Below are 25637 nucleotides of genomic sequence, written 5' to 3' on the forward strand. Positions count from 1 at the left end.
GGTGAAGATAGAAAACTGAGCTGAGACATATCTGTCTTGGCATCCAGTTCAGTTCGGCATTTTGTGTCTCCAGCAGGTGGATGGACACACTTTTCAGCCTCTGGTTCTGAGTGCTTTTCTCCTGGTCCAGTTGGTCAACTGGTCCCCAGTTGAGCTTTTCGGGTGACTTGAGTCTGCAGAGTCATATCTGGAGGTCTTGAGATCCCTGTTTTTGGTGCCCTACAAATTTACTTGTTCCCCCTAAATTCACAGGTCAGGAATCATGGGATACTGTTAGGCTCAGCACTCACTCTGATCCCACAAATTGAAACTATCTCAGACAAAATGGACCAGAGTACATAAAGAATAAGAGAGGTCTTTACACACCTTTGAGATCTCTGAGAAGGAGCATCACTATCTGTACCCTCATCAAAAGAAATTTGCTGTTCTCAAGTTAACCTCATTTATTGCATTTATATTTATATTTGGTCATTTTTACTATTGTTATGCTGTTAACAAAATTGTACGTTTTTTGTTAAATCGTACCTGCTGTACACCGCCTTTGGTGAATCTCTTCATAGGGCAGTTAATAAATTCCAGTAAATAAATAAAATAAATATTACTTTAAATTAAAAGGAGAAGGAAAGAGGTTTGCTGGAGAGCGTGGGATAGACTATATCAGTCCCTGAGCCTTTTGCTGGTGTCAAGGTGTTGCAGTGTGTGCAAGCTGGGAATCTTGCGGGAGTTAGAGGAAACGGTCGCCAGCAGCACATCTTGGATTTGACGCAGCATCAGAATATGCCGGGGTGTTTGGACTTTCTGGCTGGGTTGGTGCGCAGTTTGATGTACAGGAGAGCACAGGAACAGGTGCTATTTTGTCAGGGCCAACTGGCATTGAGGAGCAGCCTCTGTGTGATTACGCACGGAGTACAGCCGCCGTTTTACAGCCTTGGGGACTGACAGAGCATTCAGCTGCATCAGGGATCTTTGTTTTCTCTGGAGTTCATATTGCTCTTACACCATGCCTATTTACTGAAGTAAGTCAGAGTTGCTGCAAGGTTCTTCAGTTTTTCACCCCGATGTCCCCCTGGCTCCTAAGAAATCTTGTTTAGACCTCCAGGAGTGGGCAGATGAGGCTATTTCTGCTTCTCCCTTCATATATGATGTGGCCTCGGTCTATTCAGAGGAGCCATCATTGAAGGAGCCATTAGAGGAGGGAGAGCTGAGGAGGGGGATGATCCGAAAGTACTGAGGTTGTTTCATAAAGAGGAGCTCATTACTCTCATTTCTGAGGCACTGGCAGTGCTTTTCATTGAGGATCCTTCTGCTTGGGCATCAGGAGTTCCATCTTTGTTGATCATGAGGGGGTTTAGAGGTCTTTCTAAGGCTTTTCCAATGCATCCAGACATTCAGGAACTGATTACAGCAGAATGGGTGTCACTAGACATGAGGCTGAGAGTGGGAAGAGCCATGTCTTGCCTCTACCCATTGGTTCTGGAGGAGAAAGATAAATTGCAGCTTCCCAGGGTGGACATCCTGGTTATGGCAGTGACTAAGAAGGCCACCTCACCGGTGGAAGGGGTCCTTGCCCTAAAAGACCCACAGGTGTAGGAAGCTAGAAGGCACAATGAATCAAGCTTTAGAAGTGGCCTCTTTGGGCCTTCAAGCAACAGTGTCATGGCAAGAGCATCCCTGACAAAAACATCCCTGAAGTGGCATCAGCAGTCAGCAATACAAGATGGGTGCCATGACACCTAGCTGTTAGCAGGGTTGGCCTTTTTGGCGGATGTTATTTGTGACATGTTACGGCCCACATTCTGTCAGATTCTTTATAGCGTGCCTAGAAGGCATGGATTCTATAACAATGCATGTAACTTAACAAGCTAATGAGCACTAATAACAGTATTAAACAAGCAATAATGAGCACTAATTGTCACTGATTAAACTGATTACAACTTGCTAAGCTCACGCAGGCAAAAGGGGCATGGTTATGGTGTTCTGAAATTTACAGAATATGGCCCAGTGTGCGTAAATGTACACGCAGGTATTTACGCCACATTTTCATTAGTGCAAATGGATGCTTGTAGAATTATATGCTAATTTTATTTTATAATCAGTACCTAAATCTAGGTGCCGATTATAAAATACGCTTAGTTGGCACTGATTTCAGCACCAATTTTTGAGGCACCATATATAGAATCTCCCCTATTTTGTCTTTGACTGTCACGGCACGTCGGCAACTCTGGTTGTGGCATTGGGCAGTGGATGCAGTTTCACAGTGTCAGGAGTAGAAGTGAGCCCTTGTGCTGATCCAGGGACCAACAGTCTGAAACCCAACGCTTCACCTGCGGCAACCATTGTTCACTAGTGGTTGAGCCCCTGGGTTCAGGTAGCCAATAGGACTTAGGAAGTCAAGTGAGGAAGAGGACTCGGCTCAGACAGAAGGAGGCGAAGACAGAGCAGAACAGAAGTCAGTACCAGGCAGTGGTCAAGGCAGGCGGCAATCCAGCAGTAGTCGGGTCCAGGCAGTAGTCAGGTCAGGCAGCGATCCAGCAGTGGTCAGGTCCAGGCAGTAGTCAGGCCAGACAGCGATCCAGCAGAGGTCAGGTCCAGGCAGTAGTCAGGTCAGGCAGAACAACAACAAGATTAACGCACCAGTCACCAGGAAGGTTGTAGCTGAGGCAAGGAAGTGGTGAGAAGTTCTTGGTTATAAAGTGAAGGCATCTGACGTCAGAATAGGCGCATCCAGAGTGTAGATGCTCAGACGTAGGCACGCCAAATTGTAGGCACGCTAACATGGAGATACGCAGAAGAGAGGTATTATGTGCGTTGCAGGTATGTACCTCTAGTTCCATGTCTGATATTCCAGGATCATGACATGCAGCATCAAAGTCACATCTAGTTAAACTGCCCTTTCAGGGCAAGTGGCTAATAGGAGAAGATCTCAGTAACTTGGTGAAAAAACTGGGGGAAACTAAGCCACAGCAGTGGTCGGAGGATAAGCCGAAAGTCTCTGGTTCTCTGACTCCAGGGGGCTTTTAGTTTCAAGACAGCAGACAGTACCAACTTGGTTGTCAACAATATGGTTGGAAGTCCCACTTTAAGGCATGCCAGTCTTCCTTTCATGCAGACAGGAAGTCCTCTAAGTCAGCTAGAGCACCCAGTGTCTCCAGAGCTTAGCAATGATGCAAGGCTGGTCCTCTTCCTCTGGTGGGAGGTCAGGTTCTGAACATCCTTAGAGAAGGTTACAAGTTTGTAATGCTATGAATTTACAACCTATCTCACTAACACAGTCTGCTCAATAATTACCGTGGATTCTTTTGGATTCGTAATAAGTAAATGAAACCTTTATTTGGGAAGCTAAATTCTACAATGGTCTCTTAGACCAGGAAAAGAAACAAACACAATGATTAACTGTATAAACAATCATTACATCACTGGTCTCTACATCTAAGCAATGCAAAGAGTTCTTTAGACCAGGAAAGGAAGCAACAATATACATACATACAGTCATCACTGGTCTTCGTCATCCAGGCTCTTATCATCAGCTGGGGGGAGCCTGGTTCACACAGCAAGAGCCAGGAGCTTTTTGGACCAGGAACAGATCTCTGCGCAGTCCGTACGTTACAGATGAACTCCCAATTTCACCGAAAGAAACTCCCCTTTTTATAGGGCTTAAAACTCATGTTCAAAGCTAAGGAAAATTACAAGAATGTACATGAGGGAGCAGTCACATGCTTCCGGCCTAAGTAAACAATCCACTGGCCAGGTGGCTCATCTCCTGAACTCTGAGCATATCCTGTTTCCTTCCTGCACAAACTGAATTGGTCAGAGATGTGCCTTATCTTCCACATTCCAACTTGTTTTTGTATTTACAAGGAAAGTTACTTTCGGTCAAAGACAGAAGATTTCAGGGTGTATTATCGGACAAAAGCAGGGTTAAAAAGAAATCCTTTAAGATAACACTTGAACGAATACTTAGGCATATATTATTATAGTTTCAGAGGTAAGGATGTGATATGGTGGTTGGAATGTTAACAGCTTAAGGGACCAATAGGGAGGAAAGGGCGGGAAGGGAGGGGTAAATGTTAATAATTTGATGACAGCATGTAGTTCATTGTTCTAATTGATCATTTCAACATAACTGTGATTCTGTATATCTAGATGGCAAAAATGTGTGCTTTGTATTGTCATCAAAATAAAAAATGTTGAAACATAAGATAACACTTGAACAATCATTTTCAAACAGAATTATTTCTCAACAATACAGACCCCAAGTGTACTGGTCGTTCAAGACAGGGTTGAAAAATAATCTTTTAAAATTCACTTCCATTACAAAGTTGGAGTTCTCCCGTCTGGTCGCTGTTCTCTTCTAGTCTCCTTATCAAAAGGGAACCAAGGCGGTCAATATTCAGGCCACTGTAGGTTCCTTGCTGGTGCACTGGGCCATTGTTCAGTTCCCCAGGCCAAACAGGGACAAAGCAGATACTCCATCTACTTCATTGTCCCAAAGAAGGAAGGCACCTTTTCTCCAGTCTTAGATCTCAAAGGTCTAAACTTCTGCCTTCCAGTGTCCCGCTTTTGCATGGAGACACTAAGAGCAGTCATAGCCTCGGTTCAAGTGGGAGAATTTCTCACTGCCCTCGACTTCAAGTTGGCATACTTACATATACCCATATGACCACCACATCAAAGGTTTCTATGTTTTGTGGTGCTGGGTCATCACTTCCAGTTGAGGACTTTGTTCTTTGGTCTCTCCACAACTCCAAGGGAATTGGAGTTCAGCTATATCTCGATGACTGGCTTATTCGTGCATCATCCTATTTGGACAGTGGCGGCAACGGACAGAGTTGTCTGTCTTCTGCAGTCAGGTTGAGTAATCAATTTCAAGAAGAGCAGCATAGGAGAGGATCTTCCTTATGGAGCGCAGGAGATTGGAGCTGGTTCAACAGATTTGTCTTCTCAGTCAAGGCAGGTCCAGGACTGTGTCCAGGTTCTGGGGTCAGTGATGGCAGCGATGGAAGTGATGCCATGGGCAAGCACTCATATGCGGCCGTTATAGGAATCTGTTCCCAGAGCTGGTCTCTGCTGTGGCACAAGTATGACCTTCATTTTCCTTGGATGCTAGTTGCCAGGTGGAGTATACAGTGTGGTTGTCACCCAGGAATTTGACCATTGATCATCGGAAAGAGAGCTCTTTCCGATAACACAATGGGAAGAGGTGATAAAGGGTGCTGGCAAGTCAGGTTGAGAAGCTCATTACAAGTTCCATCTGGCACAGGGCACCTGAACAGGGCAGGAGTCTTTGTGGTCAATAAATCACTTGGAGCTCAGGGCAATGTGGAATGCCTTATGTGACTTTGCTCCTTTTCTGGTGGGGGTCCTGGTCCGAGTTTTCTCTGACAATACGATGGTGGTGGCTTATCTCAAGAGGCAAGGTGGGATTCACAGTTGTTCAATGGTAATGGAGGCAGCTTTCCTCATGAGTTGGGTGGAGAAAAATCTTCTCTGCTTGTCAGCAGCTTACATTTCGGGGTAATTGAATGTGGAGGCGGACTTTCTCATCAGGTACTCCTTGGACCCAGGAGAATAGGAGCTATCCAGCCAGGGGTTTCATTTGATAGTGGAGTGATGGGATTCTTCACTTCTAGACTTGATGGTGATGAAAAGGAATGCTAGAATGCCCGAGTTCTTCAACCGTCAGAAAGAACCAAGCTTGATGGGGATCAATGCCCTATTGTAGCCCTGGCTGGAGACACCTCCTTGGCCCATGGTAGGCCGCTTGTTGTAAAGGATCGCGTTGCACAAGGTTTGAATACGTCCCATAGCCCCGGATTGGCTGTGGAGGCCATGGTACACAGATCTGATTTGACTGCTGGATGAAGGTCCTCTCCATCTTTTGCAGGTAGAACGAGAGGACATGAAATGAGATTGAAGGGGGGCAGACTCAAGAAAAATGTTAGGAAGTATTTTTTCACGGAGAGAGTAGTGGATGCTTGGAATGCTCCCGCGGGAGGTGGTGGAAATGAAAACAGTAACGGAATTCAAACATGCGTGGGATAAGCATAAAGGAATCCTGTGCAGAAGGAATGGATCCTCAGGAGCTTAGTCAAGATTGGGAGGCGGGGCTGGTGGTTGGGAGGCGGGGATAGTGCTGGGCAGACTTATACGGTCTGTGCCAGAGCCGGTGGTGGGAAGCGGGACTGGTGGTTGGGAGGCAGGGATAGTGCTGGGCAGACTTATACGGTCTGTGCCAGAGCCGGTGGTGGGAGGCAGGGATAGTGCTGGGCAGACTTATACGGTCTGTGCCAGAGCCGGTGGTGGGAGGCAGGGCTGGTGGTTGGGAGGCGGGGATAGTGCTGGGCAGACATATACGGTCTGTGCCAGAGCTGGTGGTTGGGAGGCGGGGATAGTGCTGGGCAGACTTATACGGTCTGTGCCCTGAAGAACACAGGTACAAATCAAAGTAGGGTATACACAAAAAGTAGCACATATGAGTTATCTTGTTGGGCAGACTGGATGGACCGTGCAGGTCTTTTTCTGCCGTCATCTACTATGTTACTATGTAGGTACACAGCCTACTGTAGCAAGATCTGGTGATCATGGAGGATCCATGCTCCTTTGGTCTTGTGGCTTAGCCATTGAAAGGGCTCAGTTGCGATAAAAACGTTATTCTGATTCGATCATTGCAATGTTGCTTCAGGCTTGGAAATGCTCTACATCCATGGCGTATCCTAGGGTGTGGAGGATGTTCGAGGGCTGGTGTTCTGAGTGCAGGCTGTCTACCTTCTTTGCTCAGATCACGCACATCCTAGCGTTTCTCCATACAGGTCTTCTGAATGGATTGAAGTAGGTTGGCGCTTTGGCTTGTTTTAGGGGCCAACTGCAGAAAACGTCTTTTGTGGTTCACCTCAATATCGTTCGATTCTTGTAGGAAGTGGGCTGCTTTTTTTTTTTTTAACATAGTGTATGCTTAAGATAGATGATTGAACAGGTAGCAGGCATGGCATTGTTGGAACTTCCACAACCTCTCAGTGTTTATTTGGTCAATGTTGCTTGTATATTGTATGGATTGGAGAGTTTTAGTATGGCTATAGATGTGTTACAAAGTGGAATTAGTTGAAGTGAAAATATAAAAGTAAGAAACGCCATTTTCATGTCCTTATATTGTTTTTGATCATCATTTATGCCATTGTTAAGTGGATGATGTCTGTATAACCCAAGGAGATCCGCTGTTCTCTTTTTTTTTTTTTTTTTTTTTATGTTTCAACGATTTTTATTGATGACAAATTGGAAAATACAACTTACTATACCATATTAATAGCATGTTTAACATGAGCACCGCTGGCACACATCCTTATTGTTAGTCATCAAGCTTTTACATTTAACCCTCCCCCTTCTGCTAGTTGTTCAACTGTTGACACCTGATTATAATACAGCCCAATCTTAAGTGCAGTATAACAGAACCTTTAAAACTTACAGTGCTTAAACCGCCTAATATCTCAATCTTTTTTTTTTTTTTTTTTCTTACAGGAGAAGCTACAGAAGCTGGAGCTGGAACTGCAAGAGGTAACGAAAAACAAGGAGAAGCTGTGCAAGAACCTCCAGGAATTGATAGAGTACAGCTGCTTACTCCGAGTGACCCAAGGCTTTGTCCACAGATCTGCAGAGGTACAGAATAGGAATCTAATGTATTCATTAAAAAGAAAGTAAGTCTTACTGTTTAGTCGTCTAATAGGTGTCAGTGAGTCAGACATCTACTCAAGTTGGTCTGTTGCTGACTTCTCGGTTTCCCTTTCCTGGCATGTGATATGGCTTCTTGCACTGGGACAAGCTGAACTGCTGTTGAGCTTGTGCATGTTGGGAGTGGGGTGAGGGGGGAGCTGGAGGGGGACAAGAAATGCATGGATATGTTGAGGGAAGGAATAGCATGTGGGCATTTTTGGGATGGAGGGTGCTATTGAGAGCCAGACTGAGAGAGCTGTTCTGGGTATATATCATTTAAACAATTTAACCATTTAAATTTCATTAGTTTAAATGATTAACTTTTAAAACAATGTTTGCATCCTTAATACAGAGCAAACACTACAGCCTTTTGGAAACTAATGACAGAGGTCACTGTCACACATTTCAAAGCCCAGATTATACTGCAGTCTCTCTTGGCTTATAGTTTTTCTGACATTAAGAAACTTTTCCACTGGTCCAAAGAGCAACCAATCTCCAAAATACTTAGGTGCCCTTTTACTTAGGTGCTTAGCTTGCACTGTTGGGAATTAGAGCGCTCTATGAAGCTCATTTTATACCTATGGGCTTCTTAGCATTTAGTGTGCACTAATTCCATTAGCACATGCTAAATTGTAGTAAAAGGACCCCTCAGAATGACACTGGTAACAAAATTAGCATGACTGTTTTTCAGTGTTACCCCTACAAGAGCACTGCAATTTTTTTTTTTTTACTGTTCTTCTTTCCAGCACCTTGTATTTGAAGTATTTAATCTAATGTTTGTGTTCACCCTCTTGGAGCTTCATATCTCAGGGAAGTTGAATGTGTCGGTGTTCTGCATTTCTGAGCTCCAGGCCCTGTCCTGCAGGCACCCCTTTCTCCACTTTTTGGAGGCCAGGGTCACTATTCACACGGTGCCTTTCTTTCTTCCCAGGGTAATGTCTTCCTTTCATTTGAATCAGCCCTTGTTTCTCCCATTGTTTTGGGAGGAAGTTTATCCCAAAGAGTTTCACCTTCTGCATTGTCTTGACGTTCGATGAGCGCTTCTTCAGTACTTTCAGGGTGGGAATGAGTTTTGTCATTCAGATCACTCTTTGCTCACTTGGGGAAGGGGGGTTCTGGTTGGGTCATGGCGGCATCTAAGACTACTATTGCTCATTGGATCAGGGAGACTATTGCCTTAGCTTATATGCTGATGGAGAAGACTCCTCCCCAGACTCTTTGGGTGCACTCTACTAGGGCTCAGTCTACATCTTGGGTGGAATCGCGTGCTTTTTCTCTGGAAGAAATCTGTAGATCAGCTACCTGGTCTTCATTGCATACATTTTTGAAACATTACTATGTGGCTGTTTCAACACGAGCGGATGCTTCCTTGGGCCATTGTTTTTTTCTGCAACAGTTTCTGCTTACCACCCTATTTGAGAACTGCTTTGCTATATCCCACAAGTCTGGATTCATCTGCTGCTGATGACAAGGAAGGAAAAATTATGTCTTGATAATATTATTTCCTTTAGTCACCACAAACAAATCCAGCTCTTCCCCGCCCCCCCCTCCGGTGATGAGGAGGATGCCTGTCTTTTCGATTCTTTGGATGGTTGTTAGTTGTCATGGGTTAACTTTTGTATGATTCATATCTGGGGAGCTGTTTCTGTGAGGAGGGAATTATGTTAATTTAATTGTTCCTTCTGCTTTATGTGAAATACTGACTGGCCAAGGAGCATAATGTCCTGTATCACAGAGTTCAGTTCAGTGCTATCTCCACCTGCTGGTAGATAGTCATAACCCACAAGTCTGGATTTGTCTGCTGTGACTAAAGGAAAGAAAATTATCAGGTAAGACACAATTTTTCCATTCTAGTGTACTGCTGCCAAATACAGAGAAGACAGGTACCTGGAGGCAATATTCATGTCTGCCTCTTTTCCCTGAGGCTTAACATCTGCTTTTTTTTTTTTTTTTTTTGAGGGGAAGAGGTGTTGGACAGTTTCTTTTGTCCCTTTGGACTTCCAGCTCAGTTGTACCAGGGCTGGGATGCAGTACTTTGAACTTTAATTCACAGCTATTCTGGAATTATTTTCCCCTATTTTTTATCTTGTCCCATTTCACCTGCTCAGTTATGGCAATAACTCCTGTCAAAACCCTGTAATCATGGATTCTAAATCCAGCCACTAGGTGATGTTGACTGTGACTCTCTCTCCCCCACTGCAGCATCTCATCTATGGCTAAACCCAGAAACGGAATATCTGAGCCAGGAATCAGATTTAGGTCTTTTTGCACAGTACTGTCTCTGAGCTGCTGGGCTGGCTTCTCTAGTTGGAGATTACAAATCACAGTATAGAAAATTGACTCATTTAAAATGTTCATGGTTGCATGATTGTACGTTTTTGCCCATAGTGCGGGAGGCAGTTGTACCATATAGAACATATGTTTGAGGGATTATCAAAAGCATTTATTATGCTAGAATTAATATGGGTTTTCTTTGTATTTTCTGACTGCTTGATATGATGCCTTCACTTTTTAATAATTTATTTGAGCCAACAAATATTTTGTTTTCTTTTCCTGCTAGCATGAATCAACTTTATATGGCAGATATGAAGAATTTCCTCCCTTGGAGAAAGAATTATTGATGGACTACACCTCCCTGCGGAGACTGAATCTGAAACTGGGGTGCGTAACTGGGAAATGGTGCTAAAAGAACCTTTCCTTTAAGTCTCAGCTAAGTAGAGCTTGACATAGGCTCTAAAGATTATGCCAGTCTTTAGTATAGGAGCAGAGAATAGTAAAAATTATTTCAAAATACTTGGCCTTTGATTCTTGAGCATATATTTCTTTGATAGGTTGGAAGAGGTTAAAGCCATTTGATCTTATCACAGGCCTAAGAAATTTTATGTACCTTTTGTTGAAAATCAAATTTTGTTAAATTGTAAAAATAGGAATTTGTGAGCGAATGTTATTTCTAGTATTTCTTTGATCTTATATTGATGAGGACTACAACACAGTGATTTTATTACCTAATGTTAGTAAGTCTTTTTAGAACATTTATTGCAAGACTATTATCTCTGCATGTGTGAATAATGTATCTTAATAGGGGCAATTTCCATGAGTTTAACAGCTACCTGAAAATCGTCGTCCTCTATGCAGGGAAAAGTATGTCCTTTGTTCCCGAATGTACCTTGCATTAGTCTACATTGTCATGAAGGTGTTCTCAGGGCAGGGTGGGGATGGGGGAGAAAGCAGTGTATGCACTTTTCGTGTCTTAAACTATATGCTTTTATTTTAGTTGAAAAAAAATCATTTCCTTTTTCCTTGGGGGGGTTTGGTGCAAAGTTCATGAGTAAAACACACTCAGCAATGTGGTAGTTTGTACATCGTCCCTAACGTACTTTTCTATGAGAATTTTGCAACTAAGCATTCTGGAGAATGTCACAATAGCACGGATTTCTATAAGTGATGGTATGCTCTTTATTTTCAAATAAATACTACGCTTTGTACACAGGTTTGTATCTGGCTTAGTTCAGCGAGCTAAATTGGATGCGTTTGAGAAGATGCTGTGGCGGGTGTGCATGGGGTACACCATCCTTACTTATGCTGAGGTGGAGGAGGGTCTCGTGGATCCAGACACTGTGAGTCACAGCTGAAGAGCCTGATGTTTTGGAAAGCTTTTGTGGGTATATGGTGCTGGTGTGTGATGCTAAACTCCTTTTAGGTTTCAGATGTGTCCTGGATAACAGGTTCACAACAGTTGCACATGTAGTGGGTGACATCATCATGCTGGAGTTGAGCAGATCTGCTTTCCAAGAACTTGGAAACCTCTAGAAAGATTTTCTGAGCCTGCACAGATATTCCCACCCTTCACATCACACCAGCCCCTTTAGTTTTAGTTTTGTCACCTTGCTTCCCCTTCTTTAATTAAAAATACATAAATAAAAAATCCCTAGCTCAATTATTTGCTATGTCTGAGAAGCCGGATTTCAGTGATGTCCAAAGTATGTCCAATAACTGACAAAAATGATGTATGTAAGATATATGGGGCCTTCATATGACATACTGAACTGTTCAGTGTGTCTGCAAAAACTGCAGTAATAAAGGAGTAGAAAGATAATCAATCTGCACCAAGCAGATTGGAAGAGTAACAGAAAAAGCTTGCCAAGAATCATGAAGACTCTCGTAAGGAGAGATCCTGTAGTGCTGATGCTGTTATATCAAAAAGGACTCGTGTAAAATGGCTTGTAGCCAGTTTGGCTCACCTGGAAATGGCACCAAGACCGATACTGCTGCTGCGAAGGACTTCTCCGTACGTGCTTTGATAACTGCTCCCTTTCTGGCTCAGTTTGGTGCAGGGCTTCCCCAGTCATGACTTGTCATACTGGAATCTCCTCCCCTACAGCTTCAAAGCAACACCAGGAGTCTGGAAATTCTCCCAAGTTGAGGTAACAGAACTACTCCTCAACCTGCACAAAGCATCTTAGCAGCAGTCAGGGAAAAAATGTGATCCAAATCAAAGAAAAAACTGGTTCAGGGCACCCAGGGCCGTGCCAACACGGTAAGCGAGGTAAGCATGGCAGGAGGGCGCCATCCTCTGGGGGGCGCCCCGCCGCACCATGCTTACCTCACCCTCTTCTCCCCAGATCCTTTTCCTTTTTTTTTTGTTTAAATTTACCTCTGTCCGGCGGCAGAGGAAGGCGGGAACTGAGCGAAGGGAAGACTGACACGTCGGGGCAGGGGAGCGCCGCCTCCTCACTAACGCTACGCTGCCGCCGGACAGAGGTAAATGTAAACAAAAAGAAAAGGATCTGGGGAGAAGAGGGCGGGTAGTGTAGCGATCGTTTTCGGGGGGGGGGGGGGGGCAGGTAATGTAGCGATCGTTTTCGGAGGGGGGGGGCGGGCACGGGGCCAACTGCAGGGGGGCGCCGGAGACCCTAGGCACGGCCCTGAGGGCACCCTCCTTGGTGTGGAGATGAAATGCCTTCACCACCCTATACTATTCCAGAAGTCATCATAAGAAGTATTCTTCTAGATCTCCATCCTCATATCCTCATCCAGTTATAACTGAGCTGTGGAGAGAGTTTCTAAAGGAGCACTATAGTTCCCTTTCAGCAGATCCTCTGCAAGAACATTCCACGCCAGCCATATCTGTTCTGCAGAGGCATTAGATTTAGATTCTGACCACCAACTTTGATCAAGTGCATTGGAGTCAGATGCTATCTTTTGGGTACATGGTTGCCTCATTATAATGTCTCGCCAAGCATCTCATTAGACCCTTTGCTGCAACAGCTGAAGAACCAGTCCCAGCTTGAGGATATCTCATATCCTAAATTCCTCCAAACATTTTCAAGGACATTGTCTTTTTCAGCCCAAGAGGATCCTAATAGTTGAGAAGTTTCCACATATATAAGAATACCTAGACGTTCTTAAGGTTGAACAAAGTCCTGCTAGAATTAAGCCTAGGAAATTCGGTATTGGTGTACCTACATCAAAAAGTTAGAAACTAAATATAAGGTCCAGTCAGCAATAGTTCATAATAAGCCAAAGCTACCCCACAAGACTGTGTTAGTTATATTTGTTTTCAAAAGGGCCAAAAATTTAAGGTTGCACTTGATTACTTCTCTAGGAAAGATCCTACAGTGCTTGACACAGGTGGGAGGAAAATGCTCTAAAATACCTGTTCCAATTGATGCAGTGTTTGCTCACAATAATGGCTAAGACCCAGACCATGTCACCGTCTTTCAACAGGAAGAGAGGGATGCATTTTCCACATGTTTCCAGGATATAGAAAAATGTTCAAGAAGGGTGGCAGTAGCATTAGCAGCAAGACAAATGGTCTGAATCAAGGCTTCAGGACTGCAAGAGGATGTTCACGATAAGTTAGCCCCTTGTATTAGTGAAAACTTGTTTGAGGATAAGGTTGAAGTAAATTTTTTTTTCACTTACAATTTTTTTTATTAGAATAACACTGCAACAGTCAGTTTCTCAAAGAGCACATCCTGCTCACATTTGCCCACGCTGGGGCTCATAAATACTGAACTACTACATCTGGAACTAACACCCACTATATCCACTTCTACAAAACTCAGGATATCAAAATAGTCCCATAAACAGTGTCCACTTCCCACCTAAACCGTGCACCCCTAATATACAACATCCCCTTCCCCATCCCTCTAACCATCTCCAACCCCAATTCAACTTGAGAACACCCCCTGGATCTTTGGGGCACTCTCAATCCCCTTCTCATCCCCCCTAACCCACCCCCCTCCTATAATACTCCACAATCCTAAATACTTGTCAGTCGCTGTTATAATCGAGCCCATCCACCCTTATGTCGCAATGCCCCCTCCCTGAGGTATGCTGTTAGGTTGAAGTAAATTTGAACATGGTTAAGAACCATTGTTCCACGATTCAGACATTGGTGGCAGACTGTTGATCAGCAGTCAACATCCCACAAGCAACAGTACCAAAGTTACAGGTGACCTTACCGTCCATATAGGGGGTACTAACTGTACCCTTACTCGGATACCAGATCACAGTCACAGAGAGTCTCCACAGCAAACATATCAGCATCAACAAAGGCCAAGGGGAAACAATAGCAAAAAATGACAATTCCTCAGCGACCCTCCAGACCGGTCAAGACGCGTGGGTTATGTCCTCCTACCAGCAGAGGGAGACTTTTGACTACTCGAACATTCAGATTCTCAACTATATTATCTATCCTTAATTACCATATTCATTTTAGTAATCGCCCCCCCCCCCTCCCCACACACACTTCAGGAACAAAAAACCCTATAAATTTAGCTAAAATCCAAATCTAGTTTCCCCTAACTATTGCCCAACCCAGAATTTGGCCATTGGGCAACATTGGAAAATTTCTGTCCTCCACGGCCTCTCCTGCAGTAAGTGGCATTGTTCTCCTTCACCCTCGCCCTCCCCACAATGATTGGATCTCTCTTCTGACCACCTCTCACTGCTGATGCTGACACCAAGGTTCTGGTGCTTGGGCCAGTGTGGGGCCTCAAGCATCTGCGCAGATGCCATTCAATAATTGGAATTTGTCATCAATTTTCCAAAATTGCATCTAATCCTTGCACAGTCATTGGAGTTCATAGGTGCGTTGATTCATTCCCCCAGAGCAAAAACATTCTTATTGTAACAGAGGATGGAATTGGGCACTTTTTTTTAATTGTTAACACCACCTTATTGAGATATTGAGACTCCCGCAAGGTGTTGTTGACCATGGAATTCAGAGATGCCCTTCAATGGTGAAAAGACCCAGAGAATCTATTCAGAGGGAAGAGTATGCACCATCCTCAGCTTAGTAGACTCTGATAATAGGTTACTCAGTCATGGGATAGGTTGCTCACATTCATTACAAATAATAATCAATCTGCTATGTTCTATGTCAGACAAAAAAAAGGGAACAAGTTCAAGTCACCTACATAAATACATAAGTATTGCCATACTGGGACAGACCGAAGGTCCGTCAAGCCCAGCATCCTGTTTCCAACAGTGGACAATCCAGGTTACAAGTACCCGACAAGATCCCAGAACAGTACAATACATTTTATGCTGCTTATCTTAGAAATCAGTGGATTTTCCCCAAGTCTATTTTAATAATAGCTTCTGGACTTTTCTTTTAGGAAGTTATCCATACCTTTTTTAAATCCCACTAAACGAATTGCTTTTACTACATTCTCTGGCAACGAATTGCAGAGTTTAATTACACACTGAGTGAAAAAATATTTTCTCTGATTCATTTTAAATTTACTACTTTGTAGCTTCATTTCGTGCCCCCTAGTCCTAGTGTTTTTGGAAAGAATAAACAAGCGATTCATGTCTACCCATTCCACGCCACTCATTATTTTATAGACCTCTATCATAATCCCCTCAGCCGTCTTTTCTCCAAGCTGAAGAGCCCTAGCAATAGGGAAATTGTCCCAAACCCTTTATCATTTTGTCACCCTTTTCTATACATTTTCTAATTCCACTATATCTATTTTGAGATGTGGTGACCAGAATTGCACACAGTATTCAAGGTGCGGTTGCACCATGGAGCTATACAAAGACATTATAATGGCCTCATTTTTGGTTTCCATTCCTTTCCTAATAATACCTTACATTCTATTTACTTTTGTTAGCCGCCGCTGCACACTGAGCAGAGGGTTTCAACATATCATCAACGATGATGCCTAGATCCCTTTCCTGGTCGGTGACTCCTAATGTGGAACCTTGCATTATGTAGCTATAGTTTAGGTTCCTCTTTCCCACATGCATTCTCTATTTATTTATTATTTTGTTACATTTGTACCCCGCGCTTTCCCACTCATGGCAGGCTCAATGCGGCTTACATGGGGCAATGGAGGGTTAAGTGACTTGCCCAGAGTCACAAGGAGCTGCCTGTGCCTGAAGTGGGAATCGAACTCAGTTCCTCAGTTCCCCAGGACAAAAGTCCACCACCCTAACCACTAGGCCACTCCTCCACACAGAGAACATGGGAGTTTTTCTATAGAGAGGGGTGAGACAGAGACCTAGGAGTGTACTCCTGTCCTTGCCTCCAAGACAGGAGTAGCTTTCTGGAGATCTCCGGGAGGGTGGCCCCTCAAGAAATCTTCCCTCCCCCCCCCCCCCCCCCCCCCCCAGGCAGAGCCCAGGCAAGGAAAACTCTGGCTGCCAAATAAGTATTAGACTTAAATGTTTATTCAAATAGCCACAGAAACCCAATAAGAAATTATTGAAATATTAACAAATAAAATCCCAATAAGAGTATAATGTTTAGCAAATAAAAAACAGAGCTATTAATTTGTCCACCTGCTAGTGTAGACACACTGAGGTTCCTCATTCTCAGTTCTGTTTCCTCTTATATACTATTTCTTCCTTTCTTTATTATCTTAATTACCCTTCCTACCTAGTGAATATGCATCTTTCCAGAACATTCTATTTCCTTTTATGGTGAATCCTGTTCCAGCACTTTCTACCACCTTCCAACTCTTCTCATTGGTTCCCTTATTGCATGAACAGTTTAGGGCCTTTCATGTACATAAGCATAAGCTTTTATTAGATAATGGTTGACCTATGTCCCAGTTATGCATAGTTACCATGACAATGCCCACACCCTCTTGCTGAAGCTACAATTTCACCCATTTACTTCTCCTGTTGATTGTTTATCTGGATACTGCAGGTGTCCCTTAGTCATAGGAGTCTCTGGCTCTTGGTTGCTGACAAGCAACTTACCACAAGTTAGCATAGGCTAAATGTCAAACCACAAATTTCTACAGCCTTAGAAGGGTAGTTACCAGAAAAAAACACTTTTATAGCTGTCTTGCAATTTCAGGACTTCTCCCAGCTCAACAAATGCAAGATGGCTATACTAAAATAAAAAGCTAGAAATATGGAGGGTTTGCACCTTGCCATGGCCTCTGTGATTTATAGGAGCCTCCAGGTATGTCTTCCGAGATGGCTCCTTCAGCCAACCACCCCCTGCCTCAACTCACCTGCAAGCCCAGGAGACCCCTTGTCAGATAAATCCAGGAGCTGGGAAACGAATGTCCAACACCTGCTGGAGACAGAGATATACTAACTGATGGAGGGGCTGGCAGTCTTATACCAATGCCTTCAGTTTGGCTATCTGTATCTCCACCTGCTGGTAGACGATTACAACCCACCAGTTCCTGGATTCATCTGCTGTGACTAAAGGAAAGAAAATTATCAGATAAGACCTAATTTTACCATCCTCCTAAGGACCAGAATCAAGTAGCCAACATTGAGTCATCGCCTAGATCTCTGAATGTGGTTCTTGAACAAGCAAATGGCTTAAACACTTCCAGAGATTGGGCCAGAGAAAAATATTTTTGTGTCCATATACTTCAAGAAATGTATTGTTTCTGCTCCCACCAACCAGCCAAGGGTTAATTAGCATCTCATGCTTTCATAATTTAATGGAGCCAAGAACTCCTTTATGCTTTTCTCCCAATTCTTCCAGAATTGGATAATCTAAAAAGTAAGATGGAATGCAGCAACTCTAATTCTTGTAGCTCCATACTGATCCAGACAAATCTGGTCCCCATTCATTGGGAAATTGTCACAGTGCTAGCCTAGTGTCCTACCTACAATTCTAGCATTGTTAACCTAATAAGGCAGATGAATTATCTATCTCAATCTGTAATCTCTCCTGTTTTATCATGTTTCTTTCTGTTTTTTAGTATCTTAACTGCTTTCACTTCTCTCAGCATGGATGTTGAAAGGCTCCTAATAGCTCATCCCTGTAATGTACCAAGCTACAGACTGTACCAGTATATATTACAGGACCCCATAGTGACTCACATGGGAAAAACATTCAGCATAAGGGGACCTACTTATGCTGTTCTTGAAATGTAGATATATCATTCAATGTGAAAAAAATTTTGAAGAAGGATACTATGTTGGGGAGATAGACAAGAATCAACTTACACAGACAGGCACCACATTAAGCGCTTCAAAGCCAAACAAGGTGACACTTCTCTGGGAAAGCACTTTGCACTGCATTAATGACTTTATGGTGAGAATACTAAAAGCAAATTTTTAAGACAATCCAGGAATGTAAGACCTTTGAAGTTAAAATGGTGAAACATTTTGACACCCACCAGACAAGACTTAAGAGACCTGCATTTCTTATCACATTATAAACTGTAAAATTGATAGCAGATCTCCAGTAGAGTCAGGTATGCCACTATCAGGCTTATTTTCGAAAGAGAAGGATGCCTATCTTTCGACACAAATCGGAAGATGAGCGTCTTTCTCACAGGGTCGCCCAAATCGGCATAATCGACAGCTGATTTTGGGCGTCCACAACTGCTTTCCGTCGTGGGAACAACCAAAGTTCACGGGGACGTGTCGGAGGCGTAGCGAAGGCGGGACTTGGGCGTGCCTAACACATGGGCGTCCTCAACCCATAATGGAATAAAAAAAAGGGCGTCCCTGATGAGCACTTGGATTACTTTACCTGGTCCAGTTTTTCTTACGACCAAGGCACAAAAAGGTGCCCAAACTGACCAGATGACCACCGGACAGAATCAGGGATCACCTCCCCTTACTCCCCCAGTGGTCACTAACCCCCTCCCACCCTCAAAGAAAATCTTTAAAAATCTTTTGTGCCAGCCTCAAATGTCATACTCAGGTCCATCACAGCAGTATGCAGGTCCCTGGAGCAGTTTTAGTGGGTGCAGTGCACTTCAGGCAGACGGACCCAGGCCCATCCCCCCCTACCTGTTACACTTGTGGTGGTAAATGTGAGCCCTCCAAAACCCATAACAAACCCACTGTACCAATATCTAGGTGCCCCCTTCACCCGTAAGGGCTATGGTAGTGGTGTACAGTTGTGGGTAGTGGGTTTTGGGTTGCTCAGCACGCAAGGTAAGGGAGCTATGTTTCTGGGAGCAATTTCTGAAGTCCACTGCAGTGCCCCCTAGGGTGCCCGGTTGGTGCCCTGGCATGTCAGGGGGGAACCGGTGCACTACGAATGCTGGCTCCTCCCACGTCCAAAGGGCTTGCATTTGGTTGTTTCTGAGATGGGCATCCTTAGTTTCCATTATTGTCGAAAATCAGAAACGACCAAGTCTAGGGACGCCAATCTCTAAGGATGACCTAAATGTCAAGATTTGGGCATCCCCAACCATATTATTGAAACGAAAGATGGAAGTTCATCTTGTTTCGATAATACGGGTTTCCCCGCCCCTCCACTGGGATGTTTTGCGAGGACGTCCTCAGCAAAACTTGGGCTCCCTTTTCTATTATGCCTCTCGTAAGTCACCGTGTAGTATCTTGTAATAAACCAGACATTACTTCTGTAAAGCTGGTTAAAATGGGATTGCTAAAAGAATCTGTTATGCCTGCTTATTTCCCGAGACATTGGGTTCTCGGTTTGAAGACTATGCATTTACTAGTAGAAGAGTCTGTCAAAAGTGACAGAGTAGAATAACAGCCGTGCTCTCACTCCCCTGCTTGGCCTGATGTTACTTACCATCTTCTTGCTCCCCTACACAATGAACATATTGAACTCTGCCCTCCATGTAATGTCCCCCAACCCCCATGGTTTTGCTCAGGTCTTTGGAATTTGCTTCCTGCTCCACTCATCTCTGCCCTCCTGACTATGATGTCCAAGGCGGCATTGGCTTGGTTGCAGCTCTGCTCTTCCCAGGCATCCATTCCAGTGCATGTGCAGATCAGCGCAGATTGAAAAGCACAGGCACCTCTGTCATATTCACAACAGCCTTTTATATTTAGAAATATGTTGTTTTGTTGCTTCTTTTGTCCATATATATGTAAGTTTTTTATATGCAGAAGATTAAGATTTTATTTTTTGTTTTTCTCCCTTAGGGTGAAATCACAAAATGGTTTGTGTTTTTAATATCCTATTGGGGTGAACACATTGGCCAGAAGGTTAAGGCGATATGTGACTGGTAAGCCTCAGAACTTGTTTCACGTATTGTGTACATTGATATCAATGTTTTTGTTTTGAGCAGAGACATTGCTAGAAACTTAGAGAACGGTTTCCTTGCAAGATTTGGCTTCTTAAGTGTGTTTTATAAATTGTAAGTTTTGGTGTTTATTTTTCAGCTAATTAGGGTTTAAAAAAAATCAGTGTTTTCGTGCCACAGGGATTGCTATGTACCTTTTCCAGTGGAATCAAATCTGTACATTTGGGTCACTTTGGAGTTGTCTGTGCAGAAAAGGTACAAAAACCGAGTGGTGGATCCAAGATAAGCCAGGAGAAAGGGGCAGAGAATTCTAGAGGAAATGGTGTTTTTCTAGTAGTTATCCAATAAACACCATTATTATTATTTTTTTTTTTTGCATTAGGGTGTTTAGCCATGTTTATGGGTTAAAACTGAAAATCAGAAGCCATAATTATATTCAGAAGTCACAATTAACCTCTCCCCATCATGTTTCCAAAGGCAGTCCAGTTAAAACACAAGACATTAGTGTCACTGAGATCCTGCTGGCCTTACGGGGGTAGTGTAAAATATTAGCAATAAAGAGCCCAGAGGATACTTGTATTGGCTGTTATTTACAGAATCAGTGATGCACTGCAGTTCCTTACCAAAAGGCTCTTATCAGCTATGTTGTACTTGGGGAGATTCCCTCTCTTTTTTTTTTTTTTTCATAAAATTATGTAACCATCCATCACCACCTTCAATTTAACAAAAATAAATTGTACAAAGAATATGCAATAGCTTAATGCTGGAAATTACATTCCAGCCATGGGATGCTTGGCAGATTCTGAAACATTTTACTGGATCGGCATACAGATTATCTTAAAGAATTGCACATGAGCTTTTAAAACCGCAGTTTGCATTATAAATTTCAGAGAGATGAGGAGAAAACCATATTCACTTCCTCTTTGTCTGCTTCCATGAGCATTTACTCTACTTCATGCTCTTCCTAGTATTTATCCCCTTTTTGTCCCACCATTTGTTCAGCCTCCCCAAATACTCACCATCTCCAACATTAACTTTTTTTTACAACTCCCTTGAGCAGGTGTCCCTCTCAAGGTTGGCATTGGTGGTGATGGGTTTTGCAATAAGGGCAATTGCCCTGGGCTCTGATACCACAGGGGGCCCCCAAGTCTGAAGGAGGCACAGCCTGCTGATGGACTTTGTGGCCCCCTCACAGATTTCCATTTTGGGCCCCAGGATATATAGCACTGGCCTTGGCTCCTCCTCACCTCTTACACCACCTCCTTGAGCCATCAGTGTTACCCCCATTTTGGGTTGTATTCTTTCAGCACTTACCTTCTCCCCTTCCCTATAAATTGCTTACAGCTCTGACTTGTGCTCCAAGTTGCCTCCTCTACTCCCCTCCTTCTGAGTCTAGGCTGTGTCTATGTCTTCTCCAACCCCTTCCTTCTTGTGGTTATGTCTGCTCCAGGCTCACCCCCTTTTCTCTTATACGGATAGCAGGAGCAGATGGAAGAAAAGGGGAGGCTGGAGCACACACCTGTACAGAGAAAACAGTTGCCCTGCTCTGTTCTTTAGTCTCTATTCTCCAGTTCCCCACATGCCCCTGGAGGAATGGGGCTGGTATAGTAGACAGAACAGCTGATTTCATGTGCCTCAAATCTATGGCACAGACCAGTAGTTTGGGGCATGAACCAGGTGTACCTACATTTTACAGTTTATTGAATTTACTATATTGCTAGGCTTTTTGTTTAAAAAGATCACAGCGGTGTACAAAGTTAAAGTAAAATAACATGTTAAAACATACCAGAAAAAAATCAGATAACAGTGTCCCAGATTTTGAGCTTAGGAAGATATCATTGAGTCACAATAAATATATTTTGGCATGAATAGCACTCCAAAACTAGAGTATTTAAAACAGAGTTTATAAATGTTGGGAAGGGAGGACGATTTGGGAGTACTTGAAAAAGGGGCTAAATTATTCAGAAAACAATGGCGATTGTTTTAAAATGTGTGGTTGAATTGTGGACACAGGACTTCTCTCCCTTCTTTTGAGAGTGGAGAAAATAGTGTATATACATTGATTTTTTATGGAGCTTCGGGAGGCTAAAAAATCTACTAGTTGACGGAAACAATTCTTACGCATCTGGGAGCCTTATATTCAGACATTATCTCCATGTGCAAGAAGCTTGGTGGAATCTTTGGGAGGAGATTCTAGAATGCTAAGACGAGTAAATTTGGGTTCCTGGGAGGAAAGAGTGTATTGCTATTTCGGGAGGGTGGGGAAGGTTGATTGGAATAGAGAATAGGCTGGAGGTGGCTTTATTGGTGACTGATGGGTTGACTTATGGAGGGGACTATAAGAGCAGGGGACTAAAGGCAGTGTTCTTGGTGGCTGTGGCGTCATCACAAAGGGTTTCAGAGCTTCAGACTCTATCTTGTCGGAATCCCTTAATTCACTTTTTGGGGGAGGTGATCTCTCTGTGCATGGTTTCTTCCGTTTTTCCAAAGTGGTATCACCATTTCATCTCAACCAATCTGTGGAGCTTCCATCCTTTCGCAGAGAGGAAGAAGAGGCTCATTATTCTTCCTTGAAGCTTCTTGATGTGTGCAGAGTCCTCATTAGATATCTGGAAGTCACAAATGAGTTTTGCAAATATGTTTGTGCTTTTTGGTAAACAGAGGCTGGGCCTCATGGCTTCCAAGCTTACATTTGCTAGATGGCTGAGGAGACTAAATTATCAGCTTATTTGCTTGCAGGGAAGCAGGCTCCCTCAGGCCTTGCAAGCTCATTCTATGAGATGTACAGTAACTTACTGGGTGGAGACTACCTTACTGTCTGTGGTGGATATTTGCAAGGTGGTGATGTGGTTGCTTCATACCTTTGCCAGGCACCGAAGGGTAGACGTGAGGCACACTCAGAAGCTAGTTTTGGTACTTTGGTCCTTAGGGCAGCAAAGCCAGGATCCCACCCACTTTAGGGATTGTTTTTGAATATCCCACAGGTTCTGGAATAGTGGGAAGGTATGTAATAGAAGAAATTAGGTCTGACTTGATAATTGTATTTCCATTAGTCTCTTCCCCCTATTCCTGAAGCCCGCCTGAGGTTTCTGAGATGTTTAGTCAGTGAGAAGTAATGGGTTAAAGAACGACTGTCACCTGGTTAGTGTTAGTTAGCAAGCTGTTTAAAGTTGTGTTTATTCTGAGTTTCTCCTTACTGCTGTCTGCGCAAATACTGAGGAGCTGGACTGGATACCAAGAGAGAGATATCTCAGCTCAGTTTTCAGTTCTCTATCTCCACCTTGTGTTTGATGGACACAGCTATCCCACAGGTTCTGGAATAGTGGGAAGGACTAATGGAAAGAAAATTATCAGGTAACACGTAATTTCTCCTTGTTGCCTATTAGTGCCAATTAAAGCCAATTGTAGCCAATAATTGGCTGTTAACTTGAATTAACAGCCAATTATTGCATTTTGTCTGCACAACTGTTTTCTATAAATTGTGCATGCAAGTTTTCATGCTAAGCATAAAGTTGGCTGCCCAACTTTATAGAATTTGGGGGTATACATTCTAATCAGTTACCTGAAAGTAACTAGGTAGCCAAAGTGGCTCTTTCCAATACACTAATATTTAGTATTTCTGATTTGATGTGGCTTTAGGAAATGAATTGCCGTATAAATTAATCTGGTGGTTAATAAGAGAGAACAAGTTCATTCATTTCCTAAGATATCACATGATTCTTCTGAGTAAAGAGTTTGCTTTCAGTGCAGTCTTATGGGGCTGAATTCTGCTTGTTTAATGTTCACTCTGCTGTACTTCTCTTTGACTGTTATCTGCATATCACATGTCTATTCTTTCCTTCTCCAGTTATCACTGTCACGTCTATCCCTACCCAGAGTCTGTTGAAGAACGTAAGGAAGTGTTTCAGGGACTGAACACACGCATCCAGGATCTGAATACTGTGAGTGCAGCATGGCTGGGAGCAGGGCAGGAGTGGAGCTGTAAAACTTGATCAGACTAGTTATGTGCCAGACCATTGTATGAAGTGATAGTGCTGACTGCTGTCATGAAGTAACTGCCCACTCTGAGTGTTAAACATTCCAAGCTGGATCATAGAGGACACCTTCTTCCAGTGAATGTCACTTTGAATGAGGCACTGGAGGATTAAGCCTGTAAATAGACTTTACCCTCTGTGAAGAATGTGCAGTTTTGAGGAGCAGAGTGTCCTGGGACATGGATTATTATAAGTTGGGTTATGATGTGTGGCACCTGGTGGCCATAAAAATAGGAATTTATTCATTTTAGGCAATTTCTTTATGTAGTAGGCATGTTTCCTTTCAGAGTGTTTAGTGAAAGGAAGATCCAGGAAAATAGACTCTTGTCAGAATTTTGTGGCCGTGGAATTTTCATTCATTCGTTCATGTTTAATTTGTAATACTATTTAATCAAATATATATCAAAGTGGTTTACAATGAAATTAAAATAAGGAAAAGTGTAAGATGGAGGAAATAGGTACGAAAGGGGACCTAGATTACAAAAAATATATTAATATGGTATAGAATGTAGATAACCAGAAATGTTAAACAATTACGTTAAGTCACAAAAAAGAAGGAAAGACAATACTAAACAAGACCGAACAGCACCGGTGGTTGTATAATCAAGTAGTAATCAAGATGTTAAGATGCATTTAGAAATGCCTGGTTGAAAAAACAAGTTTTTAAAGCTGTGTTAAAATCTTTAAAGGATCGTTCCAATTGAAATGTCAGGAGCAGTTTGTTCCAAGTGTAGGAGCCATCACACTGAAACGAGAGTTTTGGGTAAGGTCCAGACATAATTGAAGACGCAAAGGAACAGTCATAAAGGAGCAAAGGGTTCATGTTGGGGTATAGCATAATAACCTAGTAAAGAAGAAAGATGGCAGCCCAGAGTAGTAAATCTGATGGGTAAGAATAAGTATTTTAAAAGGAATCCAATAAGACATTGGGAGCCAATGTTTCTGAACCAGTAGAGGGGGGTGACACAATCATACTTTTTTGAATTATAGAGTTGCTTAATGGAAGTATTTTGGATTAATGTAGTATTTTTAAGAGTTAAACCCAGGAAAATAGAATTACAATAATCTAACCATGGAAGTACCAGAGAATGAAGAAGCTAGTGGAGTGCAGTGTGGTCCAAGAGAGATAGGATGTTTCTTAATTGTTTTAATACAAAATATGAGTCTCGTGCTTTACATTATTGTAACAGGGGTTGCGTTCATTTTTGAAAGGTGCTGTACAGGACTGAAGATTACCTGAGGCAAGTGCTGTGCAAAGCATCAGAATCTATTTACACTTGGGTTATTCAGGTGAAGAAGATGAAAGCCATTTACTACATCCTGAACTTTTGCAGCTTTGATGTCACGAATAAGTGTCTAATTGCAGAAGTTTGGTGCCCAGTTGCCGATTTGCAGAACGTGAGGCAAGCTCTTGAAGAGGGCTCAGTAAGTGCATTTAAGTAGTTTGCTTTTTGTTTTAATG

At 43.0% G+C, this 25637-nt stretch overlaps 1 protein-coding gene across 2 annotated transcripts in view; it reads left to right on the forward strand.

Moving 5' to 3' along the window:
• Positions 1 to 25637, forward strand: part of ATP6V0A2 (ATPase H+ transporting V0 subunit a2) — an 83448-nt gene that overhangs the window by 16822 nt on the left and 40989 nt on the right. For both annotated transcript variants that reach the window (XR_003943730.1, XM_030217665.1), the window contains exons 4-9: positions 7513 to 7650; positions 10265 to 10365; positions 11195 to 11321; positions 20041 to 20123; positions 23989 to 24082; positions 25388 to 25600. Coding sequence is in view for 1 of the 2 variants with exons in the window: in XM_030217665.1 (XP_030073525.1) it covers positions 7513 to 7650; positions 10265 to 10365; positions 11195 to 11321; positions 20041 to 20123; positions 23989 to 24082; positions 25388 to 25600 (756 nt within the window). In the remaining variant the exon portion in view is untranslated. The remainder of the gene's footprint in view (positions 1 to 7512; positions 7651 to 10264; positions 10366 to 11194; positions 11322 to 20040; positions 20124 to 23988; positions 24083 to 25387; positions 25601 to 25637) is intronic.

This window comes from Microcaecilia unicolor, chromosome 11 (genome assembly GCF_901765095.1).
Source record: "Microcaecilia unicolor chromosome 11, aMicUni1.1, whole genome shotgun sequence".
Lineage (NCBI taxonomy): Eukaryota > Metazoa > Chordata > Amphibia > Gymnophiona > Siphonopidae > Microcaecilia > Microcaecilia unicolor.